This window comes from Anguilla anguilla, chromosome 19 (assembly GCF_013347855.1).
Source record: "Anguilla anguilla isolate fAngAng1 chromosome 19, fAngAng1.pri, whole genome shotgun sequence".
Lineage (NCBI taxonomy): Eukaryota > Metazoa > Chordata > Actinopteri > Anguilliformes > Anguillidae > Anguilla > Anguilla anguilla.
This window is the reverse complement of record NC_049219.1, coordinates 12,654,391-12,680,511: the sequence shown is the minus strand read 5'-3', so window position 1 is coordinate 12,680,511 and position 26,121 is coordinate 12,654,391. Positions and strand designations below refer to the sequence as shown.

General features: G+C 46.5%; 2 protein-coding genes and 1 long non-coding RNA gene across 6 annotated transcripts in view; 2 read left to right on the top strand and 1 right to left on the bottom strand.

The window, feature by feature from the left end:
* Positions 1-10,048, top strand: part of LOC118219100 (palmitoyltransferase ZDHHC17) — a 17,773-nt gene extending 7,725 nt beyond the window's left edge. The window contains exons 6-17 of the mRNA XM_035401985.1: positions 616-680; positions 980-1,142; positions 1,478-1,603; positions 1,981-2,123; positions 2,590-2,690; positions 3,960-4,084; positions 4,363-4,425; positions 5,092-5,185; positions 5,919-6,002; positions 6,338-6,495; positions 6,779-6,873; positions 7,244-10,048. Of these exons, the coding sequence (XP_035257876.1) occupies positions 616-680; positions 980-1,142; positions 1,478-1,603; positions 1,981-2,123; positions 2,590-2,690; positions 3,960-4,084; positions 4,363-4,425; positions 5,092-5,185; positions 5,919-6,002; positions 6,338-6,495; positions 6,779-6,873; positions 7,244-7,382 (1,356 nt within the window). The 3' untranslated portion in view covers positions 7,383-10,048. The remainder of the gene's footprint in view (positions 1-615; positions 681-979; positions 1,143-1,477; positions 1,604-1,980; positions 2,124-2,589; positions 2,691-3,959; positions 4,085-4,362; positions 4,426-5,091; positions 5,186-5,918; positions 6,003-6,337; positions 6,496-6,778; positions 6,874-7,243) is intronic.
* A 474-nt stretch (positions 10,049-10,522) lies between these two features.
* Positions 10,523-15,212, bottom strand: LOC118219101 (cysteine and glycine-rich protein 2-like). 4 transcript variants are annotated; one of them, XM_035401989.1, is made up of 6 exons: positions 15,096-15,211; positions 13,379-13,496; positions 12,434-12,602; positions 11,701-11,830; positions 11,063-11,156; positions 10,523-10,689 (listed from the first exon to the last, which is right to left on the bottom strand). In XM_035401989.1, the coding sequence occupies exons 2-6, from the start codon at positions 13,488-13,490 to the stop codon at positions 10,613-10,615; spliced, it is 582 nt and encodes a 193-aa protein (XP_035257880.1). In that variant the 5' UTR covers positions 13,491-13,496; positions 15,096-15,211; the 3' UTR covers positions 10,523-10,612. The 4 variants fall into 4 exon arrangements, with proteins under 4 accessions (XP_035257880.1, XP_035257877.1, XP_035257878.1 ...); XM_035401986.1 differs by lacking the exon at positions 10,523-10,689 and having other exon boundaries at positions 10,947-11,156; positions 15,096-15,212; XM_035401987.1 differs by lacking the exon at positions 10,523-10,689 and having other exon boundaries at positions 10,947-11,156; positions 13,379-13,534; positions 15,096-15,180.
* On the top strand, positions 13,516-22,189 carry LOC118219102. The gene is made up of 6 exons (XR_004763657.1): positions 13,516-13,578; positions 15,563-15,681; positions 16,034-16,261; positions 16,992-17,176; positions 18,006-18,052; positions 21,076-22,189. It is a non-coding gene; the product is annotated as an uncharacterized LOC118219102 (long non-coding RNA).
* Positions 22,190-26,121: the final 3,932 nt, after the last annotated feature.

Sequence of the window (26,121 nt, the reverse complement as noted above, 5' to 3'; positions counted from 1 at the left end):
CAGCCTGCTTCCTGGTGGATACCATGTAAACCCAGCTCCTTCTTAACAGTGGCATCAGAAACATTTTACATGCAGGTTTTAAAAGAATACTGCTGAAATTATTAACCAAAAATGAAAAGAACTATGACACACTAGTGCATCTATTATTGGGATTGGGCGATTGAGCCTGGACATTTTAGTGAGACTGAAGACTGAGTTAATTAAAAAAAGCCACTTTGTCACATTTCTGGTAAAATCTACTGTCACTGGCTACAACTTATTTTACCGATTGTTCCCAAGTGTTCTGTGTCTGTCATTATGTTGTTTGACCACCAGGCGGAGCCAAATAACTTATTTCCACAAGCAGGCTTGGAAACTTGCTTTTTTTTCTTCCTTTCTCTGAATAGGCACAGTTGTCCCAGTAATTGAGCACCAGAAAACAGCAGTGTTGTTTCATGACCTAAAAATGTCCACGCTGGTTTTAATTTAAGGAAGGCCAGGCCTGCTCACGTCCCAAAACAATCATGGTCCTCAGAAGCGCACTCCCACACGCTCCTGTTTCTCCCTCTCTTCTGAACTCATCCTTTCTGGCATTCTCTCTCCCTCTCTACCCTTCCCTCCCTCCCTCTCTCTCAGGACGTAGACATGATGGACCAGAATGGAATGACTCCACTGATGTGGGCCGCCTACAGAACACACAGGTACGCGTGTGTGTGTGTGTGTGTGTGTGTGTACGTATACACCACTGCAAGTCTGTCTGTCTGTCTGTCTGTCTAAGACAGCCTGGATTTGTCATCATTATGAGTGATAACCTGTTGCTACACTACAATAACGAAAAAATAAGCTAATCCCAACAAGGATTTTAGTCTTATATTTAGACTCAAAAATTTCTAATTCTATTTCTATTTTATTGTGCAAAAAGAAAAGTAATAACGCCTGCGCCCTGCTTAAATACCTGTGTGCATTGCTGTGTGATGTCACTAACTCCCCCCCCCCGCAGCGTGGACCCCACGCGGCTGCTCCTGACGTTCAACGTGTCGGTCAGCCTGGGCGACAAGTACCACAAGAACACGGCGCTGCACTGGGCGGTGCTGGCCGGCAACACCACCGTCATCAGCCTGCTGCTGGACGGCGGCGCCAACGTGGACGCGCAGAACATCAAGGTGAGCGCCGTTACCCTGGAGACGGCCGGCCGGCCAACCTCCCTTCAGGTGGACTTGAGCCGTCCTGTGCAACTGCCGCTACTGTCACTACGTCTGCTGTTACTACTGCTAGCGTTACTACTGTTGCTGTTGTTTTTGATAATATAACTCCTACTTAGTGCCTCTGACATCACGATAGCTGATGCTAGGGCTAATTTGACGAAAACTTACTCCAGCTCTGGCTGCAGTTGCTGTTACTGCTATTAGTCATAATGGTATCAGCACTGTGATTGTGAGGTTACTGAGAAGAGCATTGGCAGTAATGATATAATTAACTGTGTGTTTCTTTGTGCCAGGGAGAGACGGCGCTGGACCTGGCCAAGCAGAGGAAGAACGTCTGGATGATCAACCACTTACAGGAGGCCTGGCAAGCCAAGGGCTACGACAGCCCCTCCTACCTGAAGAGGCTAAAAGCAGACAAGGTGTGTGCCGCTCACACGCGCACACACACACACACACACACACACACACACACACACACACGCACACACGCACACACGCACACACGCAGCCCATGGGCAGTGAGCCTTTGTGGAAATCCGAATGTGTATTTGGGATGCACTGCTTTCAAATCAGCCACGTGCAGGCAATCCAGAAAGCATTTTTTTAAAATGTCAGTCGCTTTTCCTAACAATTCATTTAAGACATTCTCTTAGAAAGTCTTAAAACCTTTCACTACTGTCGTGCTCAGACCATCTCTCTCTTGCACTCTCCCTTTCTCCTCTGCTCTCCCCCCTCTCCGTTTGTCCCTCTCCTCCCTCCTCTCCTCTCTTCCTCTCCTCCCTCCCTCGGTCCTCAGGACTTCAGGCAGAAGGTGATGCTGGGCACCCCGTTCCTGGTCGTCTGGCTGGTGGGCTTCATCGCGGACCTGGACCTGGACTCCTGGCTCATCAAGGCCCTCATGTATGTGGCGGTGTGGGTCGCCGTTCAGTTCCTCTCAAAGTAAGTTCCGGAAACAAAACCCCAACATACAGCAGCCCCACCCTTCACTGCCGCCCCCCACCCCACTAGGGGGGCTTCTTTGTCAGTTTTTATAGGATGTTTCACCACAGTTACACGGGAGGAAAGAAGTGCAGCCATTTTCTATTACAAACTGAATGTAGCGTAGTTGAGAGTTTAGCGTAGCTTGAGAGTTTCGCTAATGTAACTGCTACTTTGTGCTTCTGGCATCATGATAGCTAATGCTACTGCTAATATGACTATTACAGCTCCTGGTTCATGTGCTTTGGTAGCCTTAGCTCTGTGGAGCATTGAGAGCCACAACAGAAACAATAGCTGTTCCTTCAGTTCCTGATCAGGAGAGAACAAAGCTTGAACCAGTCAGGTCCTCACGAGTTAGTTTAGAGTTAAAGTCTGTCGTACACACCCAGAGCCTCTGACACTGATGTGTGTTGTGTTTGTGTCCCAGGTCCTTCTTTGACCACTCCATGCACAGCGCCCTGCCCCTGGGTATCTACCTGGCCACCAAGTTCTGGATGTACGTCACCTGGGTCTTCTGGTTCTGGAATGATATCCTTTACATCACAGCGTCCGGCCGATTCACGTCTTCGCGTTTCTCTGTCTTGCACGTAAAATATTCTGCCCATTTGTCAACTGTTGAAGTGTGTGTTTAAAAAAAAAAAAAAAATCCTCACCAAGCTTGTCCAGAGGTTCAGAGTGACAAGCAACGTTAAGTAGCAAATCCTAAAATTTCCTCGTACCAGAATGTGTTGTGTGCAAGGAATGCTGGGAAATCTCTTAACCGGAATCAAGGAGTCTCATTGTTGCAGTTATTTGGAATGTGAATAAGGAAACTGGAAAGCATGTTGAGACGTGTTAAAGATTTTCAAAGACGTTCCATCACAGTGTTTAGCTTTCTGCGTACTGCTTAGCCAAACAGGCTTATGCTGTGTGAAAATGGTTAGTGGATCAGGGGAAAGGACCTTTACAAAAACATCATTTATGTGCAACCTTTGGGAGGGTGGCAGTTAAATTTGATCAGTTGTTATGGCAGCGAGCCGCTCCCTAGCCCCTCCTCCTGAACTCCAGGGGCGCGGAGCAAGCAGATGGGCCATCGCGGCTCCATCTGCTCTCCTCTCGTTACCCAGCATGCAGTGCAGCAATCGCAAAAATTAAAGAGCACTCAACTGCTTCATTTTTGCAGTCTACAGCATGTTACTATGCTGCGATTGTGACCCAGGATTCATATTTTTTTTTACTGCAGTGGTTAATATTTGGCAGTACTAAACACTGTGTGCTCTTGTTTTTTTTAATTTTTTCTTTGCGGAATAAAACGGGTCTCCTGAGGAGGAGGGAGCATCCAAATATGAGAGAGGGAGGGAGGGAGGGAGGGAGGGAGGGAGGGAGGGAGAGGGAAAAGTCTAAAGAGCTCGGTTTGCTGTCTTTCAGTCACTTTAGTAATTGCAGGACATTTTCCTGGAACACGGAAGAAAGCAAAAAAGAACAGGGGGCTGGTGGAGCTGTGGCTGGCTCAGTCTCTCAGTTCAGCCCTTGCCCTTAGGCCAGGGGTCGGGGGCTTTTGCTGACTCTGTGAGAAATGGTGTTTACACACCCCAGCCCTCGGCATGTTATCCTGTTGTTGTGAGGGCCGTCAGAGCCAGGGTGTCCTTTTCCCACACTCCCTAAATGCAGGCGTGGCGGAAGGCCATAGACGGTGCCTCGGCCGGGCGGGTTTAGTTCAGGCACTTAATGTCTGCTCCCCTCAGGTGTCTGAAGCGCGACAAGGCGGAGCCTGTTTCAGTTCCTCCAATCAGAGACCGTGTCCTTAACTCCCCGCACATCTCCCCTTCGTGACCGTCCACGTCCCCTTCCTGCTCAACAGCGTGCTGCTGTTCTACAACTTCGGCAAGTCCTGGAAGTCCGACCCGGGGATCATCAAGGCCTCCGAGGAACAGAAGAAAAAGGTGAAAAAATAAAGGCTGTGTCGCCTAGCAACGCAGGAAGTCGGGCATTCTATAAGTGTCCACGAGAGTTTCCACAAGAGATTGCTGGTTATTCAAATTGACGGGTTGTTCGATACACGCTAATCTGCTGTTGTCAGGCTGTGTGTAGAAATGCTTGCAAAAAGTGGTTCTCTCACAAAATGGCTCTCCGAAGTGCTGGCTTGCAGCCACGAGGAAGGAGCTCCTTATTGCTGCAGACATCTACCTGCCCACTGCTGATCTCCATCTTTGTATTCCAGACCATTGTGGAGCTGGCAGAGACGGGGAGTCTGGACCTCAGCATATTCTGCAGCACCTGTTTGGTAAATTACTCCGGCATTTGCTAGTAGCTGTTTGATTCGCCTGGTTCTTGAGAAAGTCCCATGGGCAGCTATTACTGTCTGTGGGAGTACCTTATCTTATTTACAGGAAGTTACAAGGTAGTTTCGTTTGTCATTACTCCCCTCAAATACACACAAAGAACCGCGGTTCAAGCGGCAGAGGACTATTTATTCCTGTGGCCCCTGATTACCCTTCGAAGCGTCCTGCAGGGGTGGGTCTAGAATGCAGTGACAGGGCGGCCATTTTGAAATATCAGTTGGGTTTCCATTTCAGATGTCATGAGCGTGCCTCACAGATGAATTTCGATTTCAGCATTGGTATGAGCAGACAACGAAACCGATTAAAGAACTGACAGACCAATGGACTTGCTTCTAAGATGGTGTAACTTTAGCACAGAGTAATGTAACCCAAAATCTTAAACTCTAACACATTTTCCATTTATGTAAATGTTTTCAGCTGTGTCCTTGTATGACTTTGCTTTTGTGTGAGTGGAGTGAGAGAAGTTTGGTACACCAGCCGGTTTAGTGTTCAGATTTAGATTGGCATCTCATCAGTCGTGAAATAATGCAAGTTAAACTTTATTTTTCTCAGTTTCTGATTGGTTGGGTTATGAACTCTTTGTTCTGGAATGTGCTTCCCCCCTGCAGATACGGAAGCCCGTGAGGTCCAAGCACTGCGCCGTCTGCAACCGCTGCATCGCCAAGTTCGACCATCACTGTCCGTGGGTGGGCAACTGCGTGGGTGCGTGGGAAAACGCTCGGCTAACGCTGGGCCAACGCGTTTTGCTCCTGCCAAACCTTCCTCTGCACAGTGTTCTGCCCTCGGGCCTTCATTAGCCTTGAATAACGGTGTTAAGCAGGACCGGATGGTGCTCTGCTAGTCTCTCTCAGATTTTTAGCACATTGGCAGGACATTGAAGGAAAGTTTGGACTTGGTCTTTCCCCCCCCTTACGCTTGGCATGCTTGCCTTTTTTCCCCATTCGTCCTGTTCAAGTCTTTCATGTAATAAAACCAGTAACGGCTCCAGTGAAATAAAAAAACTTTGCATTAATGAAGGTGGCATTTCTCAGGATAGTTAGCCTGAGTTGCTTATGTTTAAGCAGTGAGATGGGAGGATTGAGCTCATGAATATGGCACACCTGAAGCGTGATCAAACCTTCCACTTCTGCTCTCCTGTTTGAGGTGGCTTTTAAGCAGTGGTGACCAACCCTGTTCCTGGAGATCTACCATCCTGCAGGTTTTCATTTCAACCCAGATTTGGCACACCTGACTCTACTAGTCAGCAGCTCAGTGCAAATCGCTAGCTGTTGGATGAGTTGTTGGGGCTGGAATGCATAATCTACGGCACGGTAGATCTCCAGCGACAGGATTGGTTAACACTGCTTTAAAGGGTCAGAACTGAGCGAGAGAGATATGGAGAGGATAAGAAAGAGAGACGTGACTCAACCCCGTTGTTCCTGTTTACTGTTGTCAGGTAGTGGGAATCACCGCTACTTCATTGGATACCTGTTCTTCCTGCTCTGCATGATCTGCTGGATGATCTACGGCTGCATCTGCTGTAAGTGTCACCGCGCCTGCGTTCTCCACCAACTGGCTCTCCTCGAACAGTAACGGTCCACCAATCAGACTAGAGCTGCACCAATCAGTCTGGAGCTCCACCAATCAGACTGGAGAACATTAATTTTTTAGGAGAACGGAAAATGGGATATACTTTCTGCTCCCACAGTCTGAGGGCAGTGGCATTGTAAATGTTCAATACTTGATATTGTGGGTGGCGCTACATTTGAGCAGGTAGTAAGCTCTTTCGTCATGCTGAGGAGCGTAGACAGAGGTGCAGCACCTGTACACCTGTCTGTATGAGGCCCTGATGCAGGCCCCTCCCCTCTTCTCCAGACTGGAGGATCCACTGTGCCACCAGCTACCACCGGGACGGCTTCTGGACCTACATCACCCAGATCGCCACCTGCTCCCCCTGGATGTTCTGGATGTTCCTCAACAGCATCTTCCACTTCATGTGGGTTGCAGTGCTCATCATGTGCCAGATGTACCAGGTGAGCACCTTACAGTGTGGGTATGGGGGGGGGGGTGACCTCGCCTGTTTCTCTGTCCCTTTTGGTGAGTTTCAGCACTTTTATATTTGGAAGGTTACACCTGGTATTGGCTTCAACAAGCTTAATGTGAGATTCCCTTTAGCATCACAGGCTGGCAGCTAACCGTGGTTAACAGTGTGTTTTGGGCCTGTGGGCCGGGCCTTGGGGCGAGCGAACGCATAGCGAAGGTCTTCTCTCGCTGCTGTGAGGTGACCCTCTCCGCTTTCTCCCCCTCTCCCCTCAGATCGCCTGCCTGGGCATAACCACGAACGAGAGGATGAATGCCAGGAGATACAAGCACTTTAAAGTCACCACCACGTCCATCGAGAGCCCTTTCAAGTGAGTACGGGGCCCGCGTGCCAGTTTGTGACTTCCGTGGCTCCTCAGGGCTTTACCTAGTCTCGACTCCTGTTTCTATGGTCACCTGCCGTGAGCGGTTGGGAATGGGGCTGGAAATTTGAACTAAACACTCCGTAGGTCCTCCAGGACGAGCCCTTCTTCTGACAACAATTTGAATCTCAAGGCGAGAGTTCAAAACTCGTCAAAGACCAGCAAACGAGAAGCTGTTGGGTAAAGGGAGGTCGGCCAGGAACGAAGAACGGCCATTTTGTTCTTAAAACCCTTTAGCCACGAGGTCAAGGCAGGTTACTGACCCTCTGCTCCCTCCCCCTCCTCCTTTCTCTCGCTCTCTCTCTCCATCTCTCCGCAGCCACGGGTGCGTGCGGAACCTCATAGACTTCTTTGAGTACCGCTGCTGCGGGCTGTTCCGGCCGGCGGTGGTGGACTGGACCTCCCAGCACACCATAGAGTACGACCAGACGACCGGGTCGGGCTACCAGCTGGTGTAGCGGGGGCGCGGCGCGGCGTCGGGTCGCCGGGGCGACGCTGGAGAGCGAGGCTGATCTCGGGTGACTCTCTTTCCTGGATTGCTTACCTCACCTCACTGAGATTGGAGTCAGCTGGGAAGAGCATGCGGGCACGGGACAGGACGACGGAAGCAGCCATCCCCCCCCAACCTTCCCTCCCACCCCACCAACCACCACCACCACCACCACGCCCCCCCAATTCAGAAGACTGGAGGCTCCTCCCTAAACGCGGACAGTGTGTAACTGCCAGCTTAGTGCTTAAAAAGGGAATTAATATTCTCTAAACGGGAGTCATACTTTGCAATATCTGAAATTTCAGTTTTTTGTTTTTGTTTTTTCTTTTTTTTTTAAATTCTCTTTTCTTTTTCCTCGATCACAGTTTTGGTTCGTTTTCTCGCTTGTTTTGTCAGGATATTTTTTCTAAACCTCATTTCGTCGAATTTATTTTTGTTATTGTTTTTTTTTTTTTTGTTGTTCATGCCTTTTGCATATTTATGCTCGAAACTTTTACTGTTCCATAAAAAGGACCCTTTGCGATCTGCCTGAAGGATCCCTATGAAAATGGGGGGGGGCGTGTCAGTATTGTGAACGATAGAGATCGCCTGTGTGGGATCCGGGAGTTTTGGGAGGGAAGGCGCTCTTTCCCTGGCCTGGCGGCAGTTGGGTTTTAAACGTGTCGGATTCAGATCCGTGCAGATCGCCTGACTAGTGCGCGAGAACAGTCGTCCCGTTTGCGCCCGTGCTGAATAAGTGTTGCCGTTACTGTTGGCGAATGGCGTTTCAAGTTGTCAAATTGTGTATAAAAGTGTTTTAAACGAGAGTTAGATTGGAAGGTGCTGAAGTCTGCATCGGGAATCAGATTCTAATCATATCATTAATATAAATATAGTATGAAAACGTGAGGCCTGTATATTTATTTTTTAAAGCTGTTTGTAGATAAACTGGATTAAATTAGGTACCATTCGCTATTTTAGGTTTAAAGGCATTTAAAAAATTTTATTGTGGGAAGGATATGTCCCATCTGAACTAACTTGACTTGGTGCGCATAGTCATGACGGGATGTGAAATACACATATGTAAATATATATATATATTTTCGAAAGTAGACGTGACTACATGTGCTCTTTGACCACAGGGAAAAAAGATTGTGGTGTGTTAAAGACCGTTGTGTGTAAAGACGGGGGGGTGGGGGGGGGGGACGTTTATAGAATGGTTAAAGTTTACAAGAGTGGTTCAGTCCTTGTGTTGTTTTCTTGTTTGTCTGTTTGTTTTTTTGTTTTTTTACACCATTTTGTATTTTCGTTGCGAGTTTATTTATGCGTTTTTTTTTTTTTCATATGATGACGCACTGGTCTACCTTGGTTCTGGTCTCGTCACTGAAGAGCGGAGCTGGTATCACTGCTTCCGAGGAACACTTCCACGTTTACAGTAAGAGGGAGGTCTGAGGCTTAACGCTGTGGAAATGCGACATTTTTATTTTCCGCAGAGCATTTCTAGTTTATTATTTTCCCTTCTTTTTTTTTTTTCCAGTTTTCACATGAGTGGACTCTTTGTAAGAACCAGCAACCAACAGGATTAACACTAGTGTAAATGAATGTGTATCTGTACAGAAATGATCTAGTTAACCCCTCCTTTCTCTGTGTAAGTGATTTTTTTGTCAGTGTTAGTTGAAAGCTGCTCAGTTTTAATTTTATTCAACCCAAAGTTAAAAAAAAAAAAAATGTAAAAAAACATAACAAAAAAAAAGATAGTCATGTGACTGTAGCTTTTAGTGGTGTCCGAATACTGCTGTGTATAGGCTTATTAACCGGCGAGTACTCTGCATGCGTGATGCTTGGAGATTGGGCTGTCCCTATGTCACAGGTAGGGTATCACCATCGACGCTTCCCTAGCAGAAGGGAGCCATGTGTCTGTAAATAGTGAATGTTCAGTATTTTCAAGTCATTTAGATTTTTTTTTTTTTTTTTTTCTTTAAGCAACCCCCCACAATGTGTAGGAATATTTTTGGTTGTGGTCAGGTTGCCTGCACAGTTGTAATATATTTGAATGTTCCACGTCAAAGAAGGGGAACGGGGATTGAACAGATGTTTTTGTTTGTTTGTCCGTTTCTTTTTTCTCCTAAATTCTGTGTCATATTGCAGGGTTTGTTATACCGCAGGTTGTACAAACTGTAAAGAAAGACGTAAGAGAAAACGGTTTTGTAAGTCTGGCGGGTTTTCTTTGGTGGTTTGGTGCTGTGACCTGGGACCCGGGTCAGAAACCCAGACAAACGGGGACAGCGTGGTTTTTCAGTACGCTGGCGCAGAAAGATTGCATCATCAGTAATGGACGCAATGCATTATCGTGCTGGCCCTTCCCCTGTAGTCCTGATGCGGTCTGCAAAAAGATACATCCGTCTCCCAGAGATGCTGGTTTTAACTACAAACGTAAATTATCCAAAATATTATGTAGTTCTTCCAAAGTAAACCCCCCCCCCCCATGTGATAAGCACATGAAAACCCAAAATATTTCATTTTTTTACTGTGCCTCTCTATTTAATATTTGTCAGAAGAACCATATGTCCACTTCAGATGCAAACATATACTTGTTGGGCATGGTACAATTATAACGGGTTTAATAATAAAAGAAAATGTATACATGTGAAAATATCCGATTGGCATCTGTGTGTTCTTTAAACAACGCAAAGCAAAAAGGTAAACTATTCAAAATCAGACAAGTTATTTCTGGGTATCTACTCTGTAGTTACTCCATCTACATGGACAGCAATGAAACCCTGTTGTGCCTAGGAAAGAGCCTTGCGTATAATCTGCATCTTTTCAACCCTACAGTCAGAACAGCTCATTTTTCAAGTGAACTGCTGAAGTTTGGCCCGTGCAGCTGAGGTTTCCGTGAGAGTCCACTTCCTTTACTGCTCTTTGTGTGATTATCTTTTTTTTTTTAAGTTCACAGCAACTGCAGAGACCTCTGCCTTCACTCCAAACCTCCCGAGTGTCTCCGCATGCTTTGAATCCACCGTCTTTGACCGACATTTTTGTTGCGAACCGTTTCAAACGGACGTCACGCTGACACCACAAACTTGCGTCACCGTCGAGTTCTGGAAAAGCTTTATTGACCGCAAAAAAACCATGCACTAATTCCCATCCCATCCAATGGCAGTTAGAAGTGAGTTGTGGTTCTTGTGGGTCGTGTTGTCGAAACCGTGCCGGCGTGGTTCACTGGGTGTGGACGAGTGCCCCCGCTCCTTGACCGTAGCCAAACCCTTTGGGCCCAAAGTTCTTTGCATAGCAACCTGGAAAACAAGGGAAACAAACTCCCATTTGTTTCACCTTGAACACGCATGCGTTTGTGGCTGTTTTCTGTCTAGGCTTTTTCGTTGCTTTCCCGCTTATTACGCAGTCAAGAGTTGCAGTACAAAAGGACGGGCAAGGTGAGCACAGCCCTTACAGTTCTTGTTCTGCCAGCGTGGTTATGCAACTGTTGCACTTTTTGTACGTCGCTTTGGATAAAAGCGTCTGCCAAATAAATGTAATGTAATGTTCCTTGGGCACAGGTTTACTCCTGTTATCCGTCTTTGCCCCCAGTGGCTGGAAAGGAGCAGCAAGCGAGCCGTGATTGGTGGCAGGAAGAAGGAAACGCAAGGCCGTGATTGGCCGGAAGCTCACCTTTACAGTATATCTCGCCGTCCTTCTCGGTTAGAGTGGTGGACTCCAATCTCTTCCCGCAGTTGGCACAGTTGAAGCAGTTCTGATGCCAGGGCTATGGGGGCACAATGACTGAGGTCACGCCAATAGAAGTCAAATATGGCAGCTGAAGCTCCACTGTGTGTGACGGGCACCTATGTTGTGCTGTTCCGTTGCCCTGTGCTGTCAGCTTATAAAATCCTGGGGTTTTATGAGAGAATAGTTAAGTTGACAATGTGCCAAGCTCATGTTACTTTGATATGAAGCAGTGCTTCTCAACCCTTTGGGCAATGTGGCATGCATGTCCCAACCAGAATGTGTTGTGTGCTGTAGTTGTGGAGTTTAAAAAAAAACAGACCTTTTACCTACTGAGATGAAATGCCTAAATGACTATAGAAATGACTACTAGTGCTAGTACTACTATGACTAATACTAATTCTACTACTACAATTACTAATACTACCATGAGTAATGTCAGTATTTTATGGCACTCTAAATTTTGATTACTAATGCATTGGTTGTCATGAACTGCCTGAGCTGGTTTCGCCGTGGTAGGTCTCTGTTTGTGTGGAGGCATGTGCTGCAGTGCCAAAAAGCTAAATTGCAAAACTAAAACAAACCTTGCCTGCTCCCACCACCTTCTCAGCGGCATAAACCGATTCCCCACAACGGGAGCACTTATCAGCTCCCCCAAATTTCTGTGCCATGGGGGAGGGGTTGGGGTTGTTGGTAGGCTCGTGGGCCTGGGTCCTGGGGGAGAGATTTGGAGAGGAGGGCAGGAAAAGGGCAGGGTGAGATTGGGACAGCATAGCCTTCTGCATAACTTTACGGTCTTTGCACAGGGAGGGGGGGGGGGGGGTGGGTGGGTAGGGGTGGATAGGGGGGCGGAATGGGTGGTATTGTGTTATCACCACGGCAACCGGTGTCTGTCAGCAGTGTTGCATAACGGAGCCTTTCAAAACAAAAACTGTCACCCAAAAAACACCCTCCACCACCCCCCCCCCCCCAGAGCCAGCTAAGGGTGGAACCCCATGAGCTTCAGCCAAGCTGAAAATCTATTTAACATCAGGTTTCTCTGGACCAAATCCACCCCACCGCTCTTCCTAGGGTGTATTAGAGGACTGCATTCCAAGCCCCTAAACCCCCCCCCCCCTTACACACACGCACACTCTGGATGGAGCAGAATGCTTTACAGTGCAGTCCTGGAATCCTGGGGGTGCTACATACAGGTGCCTTGAAACCGCAAAGCCCATGGATGCTGGGAAATGATTAAAAAGCAAAAAAAACACCAAAAACCACTCAAGATGCTGGAACCCAGCGGGCAGTGCCGCACGTTAAAATTCGGGGACTCACTCCTCGGGCTTGATGCCCAGCCTCTCCCCCCGGTCCATGTTCAGGGTCCCGGCCCCCTGGCCGTACCCGTACCCCTTGGGGCCGTGCTTCTTGCCGTAGCAGGACTTGCAGTAGACCTCCTGCTCGTGGGTGGCCAGCGTGGTGCTGTCTAGCCACCTCCTGCAAACCACTGCGTGCACACACACAAGGGCGCTGTCACAACCACAGACGAGGAGTCTGTGAACTAATTTCACACTGAATATATCATTGTGCTAAAAAAAACCCCAAAAAAACAGGGTAGCTATTGCAATGAAATGGCTTTTCAAAATTCGATGGAGTCACTATTTATTTATTTTTTTACATTTTTTTTTGCTGTTTGTCACAATGATATGTAACCACCTGGGAGACGGTAGCACCTCAGCTGTTTTATTGAATTAAAACATGAATTAACAAACAAGAGGCATTTAACAGCAGGTCAAAATGATGATACAAAATCAGGGCTGCCCATCCCGGTTCCAGGAGATCTACAATCCGGCAGGTTTTCACTCCAACCCTAACAAAGCCACACCTCATTCAACAGCTGGAGAGCTGGTTGAGCTGCTAATTAGTAGAATCAGGTGCGCCTAAGTAGGACTGGAATGAAAACCTACAAGGCTGCAGATCACCAGACAACAGGGTTTGGCAGTCCTGGTCTTAGTGAGCTCAGAACATGGGTGTCCTATCTTATCCCGAAATTGGCCGGGGTGGGTGCAGGTTTTTGTTTTAGCTCAGCACTGAGACACACACCTGATTCTACTTACCAAGGCTTTGACTGAAGACCGTGACTCGTTAATTAGTTTATGCAGGTGTCGTAGTGCTGGGCTAAAACAAAAAACAAAAACATGCACCCACACCGGCCCCTTTTTTCGGATAAGACTGGACGCCCCCGATTCAGAACATCACGCTGAAGGTGGGCGTGTTGCTTACTGCATACGAAGCAGGCTTTGTGGAAGTGCTTTCCGTCGCACTGGACCTCCTCGGCGAAGTACACCGTCTTCTGGCACACCGCACAGCTCTTTCCCCCTCCCCAGTTCGGCATGGTGCGCTGGGACGGGACGGGAAGAGAAGAGAAGAGAAGAGCTTCTGCAAAAAGGGAGGAAGCGGTGGCAAGGCCTTCCTGTCTCTGTGTGAGTAAGGCTCGGCCACTTCATATCCTGTGACCTCATGTGAAACTAAAGCATGATGATATAGTCATACCAGATTTTGTCCTTGCTACACCTTTTGGTAAAGAAGTCATACATTGTTAATGTTAGTACAAAAATGCTCTATAATTTTTCGCCAAAATAATGACTGCTCTCTCAACCAATCCAGCAAACAAACATGCCAAACTATCAGTCTCAAAACATCTTTGGGTGAGCTTTGTAGTTCTGTTATTTTTATCACAGCAATGTCAACTGTTTCCTAATTCAGAATTTGGGCCACAGTAAATGTTATTGGAAAACATGAAGCTATTGTTTTAATGTTAGGAAAACAATGCGTGCCGCATTTCCGCCCACAAGGGATAACTCTTAAGTTTACAACCAAAATTACAATAGCAACAAACTACCACCAAGTCACAAAAATCACAAGCAATATATTTACTCGCATATATCACAGCTTTTGAATCAGACCATTGATTTGATTGACACACATGCAGTCGTTGCAAAAAAACATATTTTAATGAGCGCGTGCACACCGTGCAGGTAGGCTCTCCCTCTCAGTTCAACGCTCGAGCGTCAGGCACTTAAAGAAATTCTCTGAACGGTAACTTTAACTTATTTTTTTACGGTCACTTGGTAGCCTATTTGTATCATTTGTATTTTATTTATTCCTCGTCGTTTGCGAAAACCTAGCAATGTCAGTTATACACCTTCCAGGCCAAGTTAATTCCCCTTTTATCCAAGTCGATATAGGCTAGCTGTCTGACAGTTTTCGGTGCCTTTTATTTTGCATGCTATTTAACAACGGGAATTAAAGCGCTTTGACAGTGAGTAAAGTCGCTATGTTTATTAAACAAAAACTCGTTGTTACAACTTGCTTGCTTGCTACTTTGTAGAACTCCGAAGAATGTAACTAGTTATTGCAAGAATTCTAAGAAAACAGCGTTAGTCCAATATAGTTTGAGGGTGTTTGCAATTACAAGCAGCATACAGGTTGTCAAGAGACAAGTACTATTGTACAGCAAAAAATAATTATAACTACCTTAGTTATGAGTCTCCTGCAGCTCGATACTGTGGCCAAACATAGATTGAATTGAGGGTTAAAGTTTAAGACATGTATTCCTGAAGACTTGCCTAAAGTTACAATTGGACCATAGCCCCCAGAAGACTACCGTTGTAAAGTTCTAATGTTGAACTTTTTTTTGCGGTCGATGGATACGCTGCTCTGACTGCGTACAAACATAAAGGATTTAACAAAACATTAAATTCATAACGCCTAAAAAATCAAGTTTGCTCAAATAGGTTACACTAGCCGGAGCGTTCGACCGTAGTCCCTTTTCCGCGTTCCGCTGCAAATACAGTACGTGTGCAGATTTTAGCAGGTCTTATCGCCCTATAATTCCATGGTGGTGTCATTAGACGTGCGTTCATGCAAAATAAAAATCAAGCTTTGATAATGTGGAATTCGTTAAGCAACAAAAACAACAACAACAACAGACCCTTACATTGTTGGCAGCAGCAGATATCACGCTCCGCGGCAGACCAGCAAGTCTTCTGTGTAACTTCGCAGATGCATTATTGTGTCATATTCGTTATAGGTGGGGTGAGGGAGGGATTTGCAGACTGGGGTGGAGAATTTTCTCCCACACAAACTCTGCGTCACACTGGGCCTAGAACACACGGTTTATGCAATGTGTCGTTTCATTAGTATTTGTCACTTTATTTGTCACTTGTTTTGTAACTGGTGTGAATTTCCATATCACCTAGTGGCCTATTTTGCATCAGTTTGTGTTTTTATAAACATGGCAATTAATCATTTGACACCAAATTATAATGTACAGTTGCCTATAAGGTATACTGTGGTTTGTGCACAAGCAGATGAACATTTTAATCTGTAATTTTTAACATTAGGACTAAACTGCAGTGGTGAGTTTATTTTTTATTTTTAAGGTAACTATTTTTCACCCTACAGACCATGCAGTGCTGCAGGAAGGTGATGCTGATTGGAGGAGAGGCGTATCTCTCTCTAACTGGTGAAATCCAGTTACCTGTGGGCACTTCCCATGACATGGACCAGAGCCAGGGCTGCAGGTGACCCCAAACTGACCCTACCCTGAAACAGTAACGCACCTGACTCCACTAATCAACCACTAGAGTGGTTGCTAAGCACCCTGATTAGTAGAATCAGGTGTGCGCACCCATACTGGCCCTTTTTGTTCTAATACCCCAGCTCTAAAACATGAAAAGCACCTAATTAAGAAAAATTAACTGCTTGTTAAAATTCTGGGATTGAAATTGTGGTTGCAACAAAAACCAGCATACACTCTTTTCTCCAAAATCTTTCAGTTTATTGATCTGTCCCCCTTTTCCCCTCAGAGTTCAGCCCAATCACCTTTTTAGGAATAAGACAGGGAATCATTTTTCCCTTTTTTTTTTTTCTCAGATGGGCTCGGTTGAGCGATGGCTTTCTTGATGCCCTCTTTAAAATGGCCACTGTAATGCGCCTTACGGCCGTCTGTCTTGCAAATGGCGCTGGGCAGAAGATAAAAGATTGACGGATGGCTGTCTAATGGTGCTGCCTTCAGCTTTACTTTATTCCTCTGCTGATAGAGCCACTCAGCAGACCTGCGCTTTATGACAGCGGGAGAGAAGTCTGCTCGTCTTCAGAGAGGTAAATCAGCGCCAGCTTCTGTAGTCCTAGATGACTGCGCTCCCATTAGCAGTCTGGGAATCGTAGTTCAGCCCTGTCAAAGTGCGACAGGATAACTCAATTTGCATCACTGCTGTTGCTGTGTGGCTTCTACTCTGCTATGCGTGCGTGTGTTTGTGCGGTCGTGCGTGTGTGTGCGCATGTTTGTGCATGTGCGTGTTTGTGTGTGGTTGAGAGCACAGCTGATGAATATTTTGACCTTGTAATGCTTTGTTGTTGAAGGAAATTGCATTAAACTCATAGACAATTGTGCCAAGGGGGGGGGAAAGGAACAAACCAGTATAATTACATCAGATTGCCGTTCATTTATTTTTCATCCATAATAAATGTAGATCATCAGACATGGCTGCAATCCAGGCAAATGAAATTCTGAGCATCTGTGCATTTGTGTTGGACCCTCACGCTTTGGAGGAGGGGTGGGGAGGGGGTTTGGGTTTGGTGCACCATAGGCCCATGTGTCAACCCGCAGTGGGTTGGCCACTCTTTCAATTCCACACTACAGTTTCGGTGCACATGGTCAGATTTCTGCACCATACAAGGTAGGCATGGCTCCACCTTCACTGGTCGTAATCTGGAAGATTTAGAAGAGAAATAACAACCTCCCATAAATGTAGACCTCCCTTTGAGATCATTGCCAGCATCAGCCCTGCTGCTTCAGTTTGCAGGCCAACATTCTTTTCTTTTTTTGCAGCAAGACCTCAGGCCGTCCGGCCATTCCTGTTAGAGGAACAAAGGCCCTGGAGAGAGTGGTCCACCTCTTCCTGTCTGACTGCAGTGCTTCCTGTCTACCCGTGGTGTAATGCATTTACCACCTGTAACAGTAGGCCTGTCTGTACCACCCACATACTCAGGGCTCCTGAAACAGTCAAACCAGAGGTGCTTGTGTGTCTGCTTTGAGATTAGATACTGAGTCAGTGAAGAAGCTAATACCTTAGTTCCCGGCTGCGGTGTGGATACAGGAGGAGGAGGATCAGTTTGCTCAGCTGAAGATGGCGGGTGTAGCCTGGGGCTAAGGGACACAGAGAGCTGAAATACTCCTCCTCTCCTCCTCTACTGATGCTTATTCAGCCTGGTCCTGTGAAGGGGGGGTGGGGTAAGAGGGTAGAGAGAGAGAGAGGGTTCTGTGCTTCTCAATGTTAACAGTGCACTGAGCTTTTTTTATTTTATTGTGCATGTCTGTTTTCCTTCACTGAGAAATGAAGCTTTGATGAATTTAGTTGCATCATTTCCTTTCAATTTTTCTTGAGCAGCGAATGTTATCCAGAAGCACAACTTCATTGTGTGAAAGATGGTAATCTTTCATATCTTGTGTGTGTGGGAGCTTTTTTTATTAGTAATTTATAATTGCATTCTGCACGCTTGAAGGGGTGTAGTGTGCCTCCCCTTTACGCCCTAATTAAAAGACAGTTAATTAAGTTTAAGTGTTATGTGAACTCCTCAATGCCACCGAGGCAGCAGACCCCCTGACCAGTCAGGGAATTTTGCGCAGACCTTCGTCGAGTGTTGTCTTCACTGATTTGCGCTGCCATTCTGCAAAACCTTTTCATTCCGTTTTTCAGAATTTGGAGGAAATTCAGCGTGTCATTTGACATGAATACATTTGACTTTAATTGTTCACATTATTTCCTTGAGGAAATGAAAAGTCTTTATTTTTATTCTGCATTTCTAACATGAGCTCTCCCTGCTTTTGTCTTCGCTGTGTAAGGCTGCTGTTCCATCGAGGGCTCCAGGGGCCACAGGCCTGTTTAACAGGTATGCTGGTTTGTCTCTGTTGTTCCTTCCACACTGTTTGCAGAGTAATGGCTTCTTCCAAAACAGCCGCACAGGCTAAGCCCATGTTTACTGTCCCCGAGCAGCATATGGAAAGGGATGTCACTGTTCAAGGGGGGGAAAAAAGGTTTAAACATTTATTTATTTATTTATTTATTTAGGTTTAAGCATGTTTGGAGTATTGGAATGTGAATGTAGTTTGCTTGGATTCAGTAATACAGGGATCTGTGCTTCTCATTAAAATTTTATTTTTACTCTGAACCACTATTTATACATTTTAGGCCCGTAAATAAGTGCTGTAATTTTCCTTAGCCGGTGTGGCAGCGAATAATTTAAAACTTCCTATAGGCTTTTATTTGGAGTTGACATTCCTCTGGGCAGCAGAACTCTATGGCATTTTAAAAGTTATTTCTCACGGAGACCCGCATCAGTCGCCCTTTAGGTTTCACAGCTCGTTTCTGTTGGCTCTGATTGACCGTGCGGTAGATATCACAGCGTCGAGTGGAGCTACGACCAGCGTTCACTGTAAATCTGCTAAAGATGTAGATTAGCATGACCGATGGCGGCTGGGCAGTGTACTCCGATGGTAAATGTGCTGTGAGACTCCCATGTTCACTTGACCTACCACTTTGCAGTCTCGCGAAGGAGACAAGAAATTAATGCTTGACTATGTCTGGACAATTCCATTTTTTATTTATTTATTTTTTTAAAGAGAAGATTCCGTTTTTAAGTTCTCATTGCTGTTCAGTGTCTAGATAAATCCTATAAATGTGTCAAGGAAATGTATGCTGGGTTGAAGTGGAATAGACCTGCATTGGTTCATTATTTTACATCTGAGGGTATGCTGATTGTGTGATAAGTCTTTCTTGTGGGACCTCGTCCCACACCTCTGGCTGCTGGTTCTCCAGAGTTATTCAACTGGCATTTAGAAGCCTGCTGAGTTCTGCTCAATATCATTGTGAGTCTGTTGCAGACTCAATTTCCTCATTAAGTCAGACCCCACAAATCCTTTGATTTGCCATCCACTCAGTACTCAGTGTTTGGCCGTGCATGGGTGATGTGGCACCATCTACTGGCCAGGGGGGTGCACTTAATCGTAACGGCAGTGTTATCAGTGCAGATTTATCCTTCTCTGCGAAGCCCGTGCTTTGTTTGCTTTGGATAGGCCGCGCATGCATGTGAAATCTGAATGTGTGACACCGTGACATTGGCTGTCTGGGCGTTGTGAGGGGGGTTTGCAAGGTTAACAGGCTGGATATGAAACCTGTTCGCTCTGTGAGGGGAAACCGCCAGGCTGTGTTCTGCAAGCTTGTGGAAAGGGTAATGCCAAACACAACCCGTTCCTTTTTCTGGTTCCCATATTTCTTATTTCATTTCCCTCCTGTGCCTGGATGCAGGAGTGTTGTTGTAGGAGGGGAGGGGGGGGGGGGCATGTTACTGACTACCCAGGGCCGCAAGGTTGGGGGGGTGGTGGGGTGGTGGGGTGCAGTGGGAGGCTCAAAGGCCTGGAAGATTTTAAATAGCTGGGAAAAGGGCCCACAGAGATTGTATTTTCACTGGGCCCAGAATTTTGTGCTGCACCCTTGCCTGGACTGTACTGTATCTATGCCTTCTGTAGCACATGCGTATGCCACAGAGAGGATGAGAGAGGGAGATCGAACGCTATTGAATGTCAGGTTGTAAATTCTTCCCGTGAGAAGTGGGTTGTGATTAAGAGGCTTCTTGTCGAGCAATATTCTGATTGGATCGTCTTCCGCTGATCATTTTGGACTTTGGATTCGTTCCATCTCCTTAAATCAGTTTCCAACTGCAGCAAATTAGAATTCCAATGGCTGGAGATTTAAATGGTGGTGGCGTTGAGACGGTTGATGACGTGGCTGTGATTTGTAATGGCTGACTGGTACATTAACGCCTACAGATAATTTTGCTGAGTCACCGAGAGTGGCGTCCCTCTAGTTACTGTTAATGACGCCAGGCCAGATATATGTGCGTGTGAAACTGCAGACTCATGGACATTCATGGAGTGAAAAGTGGAAGCGCTGTTTAATGTATTCAGGCACTGCAGGTTGACTTCATAATTCATCACTGTGCAAAGGAAAGTTCAATCTGCAGCGTGACCTTTTCCGTCTGTTTAACTCTCAGACTCGGAGATGGATGCAAAGGTCACCCCCCCCCCACCCCCCTCTTAGTGTTCAGTCACCCTTACGGTACAGACAGACCGGCTCGAGGAGCGTCATCGGCGTGTCTGGCCTGCCTACAGAACCGGAGTCATCGTTAGGCTTGATGAACACAGGTGTTCAGGGCTCAGCGTTCAGGCCCGGTTGATTTTAAACTGTGACATCAAGCTTTGGCAGAACAAAAATAAACTGTGCCGCAAGTTCCAGTTCCTTTTGCCTCTGTCCTGTGTCATAACACAATGTACCACTAGGGGGTCCTCTTATTCCTTAGATCAGTGGTTCTCAATCTAGGTCCTGGGGGACCCCTGTGCATGCTGGTTTGCATTCCAACCTCAACTGCAATCCCAAAATTTTAACAAGCTGTTAGTTTTTCTTAATGAGGTGCTTTTCATGTTTTAGAGCTGGGGTCTCCAGTCTTATCCAGAAAGGGCCAGTGTGAGTGCGCACACCTGGTTCTGTTAATCAGGGTGCTTAGCAACGACTCGAGCAGTTGATTAGGTGTGGACAGAATCAGGTGTGCGCACCCACACTGGCCATTTCTGCACTGCAGTTTGAGAACCACTGCCTTAGAATCCTGGGTGCTTTGCGAAACTTGTATAAATGTGAAAGTGCTCATAGACTTCTACATCTCATAGGACTCGTTTAAAGGAAGGAACTACATTTTGAGTTGAGAACTTTATTTTTTTTAAATACAAAATGTGTCCAGTTTTTGGCAGTTATTAACCCAAACAAATCAGCTGAAACTCGCTGGACTGTTTTCATAGTAACAGTGCTCTATTACAAAAAACCCCCAGGAGCAGCAGAATGACTGTCTTCCTTTCTTTTCAGCACCATCACTGGACGGACGTCTCTGTCGGAATGGTACACTCTCCTTCCACTACAGCGCAGCTTGATTCCCCTGAAGGTGGGCATTATTTCAGCAGGTAATCGTCCCGAAGGTCAGCGGCGCCTGTGGCGGCGAGACTGTAGCGGCTGTTTGCGAGCGGGAGGACGACCGCGGCGCTGGAGGCGGGGTCAGCGCAGAGGGCGGGGTTTACCCCAGCAGAGCGCCTGCCCGCCAGCCAGCCAGCGCCGTCACTCAGGACGTTGTGGGTCATGTGACTCGGCCGCACGGCTCCTCCCCTTATCCGCCTCTGCGTCAGGAGGAAGAGCGGCAGCGGCAGAGGCTTCAGGAAACTGCACCGGCATCCGGACGCTAATACGCCAGTAATGGAGAGAATGAGTGATCTTGTGTTTTTGTTACTGGGGTTGCCATGCCAACAGCGAGCTGAGATGTCTTACTGGTGATTGCAGCCTGATGCTCCTTTCCTTCCTGATAATTTTCTTTTATCAGGAAGGATAACACACACACACACGCGCGCACACACGCACACACACAAACATGTTGGAACAGCAGATTGGAACTGCCATGACAGACGGACTGCACAGCACCCACACACTCCCTAATCTTTCGCCACCTGATAGGCTTTTGCTGTGTTGCTTCCCTTTGTCATAATGTATTCCAAAAGTGTGACACCTCACCCTTAAAAAAAACGTTTCATCGCTGTATGGGTTGCACAAGGTTTTGGTCCGAGGTGAATGTTCTCTCTAGCTGGCCAGTCAAGGGCTTCAGTGGTAGAGGGTTTGTGTAAGTTTTAAAATAAGTTATTCTTTTTGGCAAACCATCAGGTAAGCCTATGCCAAGCAGTAAGCCTCACAAAAAAAATTATACATTTTTTTTAAACTGCAAATATGAGTGGACTGTGAGTGCCAAACACTTTATCAAATGGATGATGCACCATGCAAATTAAACATTGGGAAATGTGTTCATTGTGTCACTGCTATAGAACTTATGGCAAAACTAGCCCCCATTAGCTTTTTTCTATCTAAACAGTTTAATATTTACTTTAATATTTTTAATTTCAACAATTGATAACCTCAATAAGGCCTTTAGTTTGGCGTTTGTAACCGGTCTAAATTTAGTTGACTCCAACCAAATTGCATTATAACTAAACAACTTTTTTTATTTTTAAACCCTCAATGGGTTGCAGTTGCTGGAACTCTAAAGCTGCAAAGCTTCAGCGGGTTTGCTGTTTGTGTGTGAATGTGTCCTGCGCAGCATCGGCTGTAATTCTCGGTGAGCTAAACGGAAAGGGAGGAAGGTGATCTAATTTCCACACTAAATCCAATCTGTCCGAAACGGGCGTGCGGAGCGGGCGGCTCGATCGATGGCGCTGGGCCGCTGACGTCCGTGTGGAAGCGGTGGTGGAGGGAGGGGGCAACCCGTGCTCGCACACGCATTGTGTTTCCCTGAATGGTGCGGACGTCATAATATCGTTATGTTTTATCTGGGATCTTTCTCTAGTGTCTAGACTACGTAAAAGGATAAAAGTATGTGTGGTGTTAACCAGTGAAGTGAGAGACAGTGATGTCACCCAACTACAGAAAGGACATACCCTGTATTTGCTATTTTCTGTGGTCGAATAGGAATGCAAGAAAACAATATGGTGATAAGAACTGCATCAGGCCTGGATTTGAATGGCCGGAGCATACCTGCTCCTACTGTATGACCTGTTACATTATTTTTCGATTGGTTTTGTGGGGGAAAAATAAGTGAAGATAGACAGAGCTCAGAGAGAGTGAGAATTCCGAAGGCTGCGCGTGTCTGTCTGATCTGGCGCATTGCAGATCTCTGCGGGGTCGGGGTGAGGGGGGGAGGGGGAGGGGGGGGGGGGGTGAGAGCACTGACATTTGAAGGGGAGTCAACAAGGTCACCTTTTAATGGCGGTGTTCCACCGTGCTGAGGCAGACCCCCCAGTATGCAGAATAGAGACGTGTTCACCTCCATCCTTTAGCATGCTTCCATACACGCATCTATGGATTCATGATCTTATTTATATATTTACTCTGAAGTGGGAATATGGACTCTAAACAGTCTGGCATGCCGGTAACAGTCTGGCGTTCCCAGAACCTCTCCCATCCGGGCAGTAACTGAGTCCAGCCCCTCCTTGCCTTGTCTGTTAGTATGTTGGGAGTGGATGACACCATTCCTTCAGAAATATTTTATTTACAACAGTGAATTTTCAGCGCTACAGTAAACTGAACTTTTCGGATGATTGCAGAGACGCAGAAGTCGATGGCTATCGTACCGCCTATTTGAGCTTGCCTGATCAAACGGTAAAATGGACGACTTTACAACTAGAAATAAACTCGCGACGTTGTAAATATTGACAGTGAACGATACTGTCATTAGACCCGAATGTGGAAAAAAAAAAAACAACCGAAATGGACTAGCATTGAGGCCGAAATCTGACCGGGAAGGTGAAAAGAACGGGCAGGTCTGAAAGGTCCCTGGATGCTTAGGAACTATTCTCTTCGCGATTAGTTCCTGACTCTTAAAATGAAGTTTCACTGCGGGAAACACCCGTGAGAGTTTACGAAACGAATGAAATAGCAAGTCGTTTGTAAAGTCGTGACATTCCTGGCGTGTGCTTTGTGGACTCCCAATGGGGAGAAAATGCTGTGCTGTGTAAGAGGAAGAAAAACATTGAATCCATTTTCAGGGAAAAAAGCAAATATTGTGATAAAACAGTCCTGTCCAACAGTAGGCAAGGATACATGCCCCCGGACAATCGCATTAACATTTCGTGACTTTTTTTTATTTTTATTTTTTTTTACCACACTAGAGGAAAACATTTTTTCATTCAATAGTATCTTGTAGGGGCACTGGAGAAACAAACATGTATTATTTAAAAAGATGAGTCTGCACTGACATTAATGCCACAAGCATATTTCACATTAATCATTTATTTTAGCACTGTTAGGGGTGTCAGGATGGTTTTGGACATCTTAAATACTTTTTTGAGGCCTCATGACACATGGATTAAAATGATGCTTTAAACATGTGGAGCCAGGTATACTTGTGTTTTATTGGTAATGGGGAAAAAAAATAAGCATACATGCCAATCCAGTTGTATTAGTCCACCTGCAATGCCACAGGGTCAGCCGGCATGTCACCGTTTGGCCCTGTTGAAGTTCCTGTGCTCCATTCTGCCAGGTCTTGAGTGGCTGTGTCTGTGTTTACAGGGGCCAACCGGTCGTCTGAAGACATCGCTGGGTCGCCAGCCATGACCGAGGTGGGGACTGGTAATGATTTGTCTGAATGAACGTCTACCGCAGGTAACGTCACCAACCCCCCCCCCCCCCCCCTGAGCCTCTCCAAAGCACTCTTGCAGTCCGCATTTAATTACTGCCCCTCTAGTCTAGAGCAGTGGGTGCATCATTAAGGGCTGGCCTTTTTGGCATTGCCAGATCTGCTCTCAATGACTTAATTTGCCCAGTCATTGTACTCCCTCTGAAAATGGAAAGTGAGTCACAGCTGCAGACGGCGCACACATCCTCGGGTTAAAGACGTTGGAAATTCAAACTGTGCCTCCGGGAAGTAATGTTGTGCATGCCTGATCTAGCGGTGATACTGCTGAATAATAAAGTGGGGGGGGGGGGAAATGAAACTCTCAGCTCTGTTGCAGACCGGGTAATAGCAGCATGCAGTATTAATGTGTAGCTCATGGCTCTGTGTCCCCCCCCTCCCCCCCCTCCCCCCTCCCCTCTCCCTCTGTGGTGATAAAGCAGTTATCATGCCGCCTCTGAGTATTAGGGAATGTAATCTCTGTGTCATGGGTTTTATTAAAAGGAACATTTTCCACAATTCTCCACGCATAGCTCTATTAAATAGTGCACTGTGTACGCGTCTTTTCTCCTCCAACTGTTACGATTGATAAGTGATTAGGAAGAGCCTTTTCAAGACTGCAGAATTTTTCAAAAACGTAATCAAGTTTGATGATGAGGATAAGCAATAATTCAGTTAAGTCTGGGCAATTGGGCAAGTCAATTTGTTTAGAACAGCATGTTCCTGGAGATCTACTGTCCTGCAGGTTTTCACTTCAACCCTAATTTGGCGCACCTGATTCTACCAATCAGCAGCTTAACGAGATGATCTGACGTGCTTTGCTAGGTCTACAGTGCAGTGTTTGGTCTTCAGTCCCTGGGTCTGCACAGTGTGCGGTGCATCCAGCAGTGAATTGCATCTGGCCTTGAACACTGGAAAAAGTCTCGGCTGCTTCCATTACCAGTCCAGGTACAATAAGTGAGTTCATGCATTAAGCAGACCCCCCCCCCCACCCCCCCCACACCTCCATACACACACAGACACACTCATCACAGTGTCAGATCTCCATGGCTCTGAGGAACGACTCTGTTTATGAGGATCAATTTTAATTAGCGGATGTGAAATGGAAATGGATTTTATTATTCGTGATGCATCACGCTGTTCCGTGGGGAGAGATAATGGGGGGGGGAGGCGGTTGCTCGTGGGGGGGGGGGGGGGGGGGGGGGGGGGGGGGGGGGGGGGGGACAGTCAGCTCAGAGCAGCAGGGGAAGGGAACACACTGTTCAGGACAGGAGCTGCTGTGTCACCACGGTTCTCTGTAGTGCGCTGCCCTGAACCAAGGAGCTGCCAGTTCTAATGCCTGGCCTGGGTGGACCATCACTGCTGCCCTCTAGTGGGCAATGTCCTCAAATTCTTCTGAACTCGACTCTCTGCTGAGAGAGAATCATTATTATTTTGGATAAAATAAGAAGTAAAGGCTTCACTTGACGCTACCCAGCTAAGACAAAACGCTTTTTCAATGTTTCTGCCATATAGTGGCAATGTTATAACATTCCAGTAACATGGTTGAGAATATTTTGTGTTCTGGGTAGCCAATCAGGGCCTGTGGTCTGGGCTCCCTCTCTTTGTTTTATCTTTATACCTCTCGCAATACCACTCGCTCTGTGACCCCGAAGTCATTCAGCCCACATCTGAAAACTGGCGTTCTTGGGTTTCCTCCCCCCCTG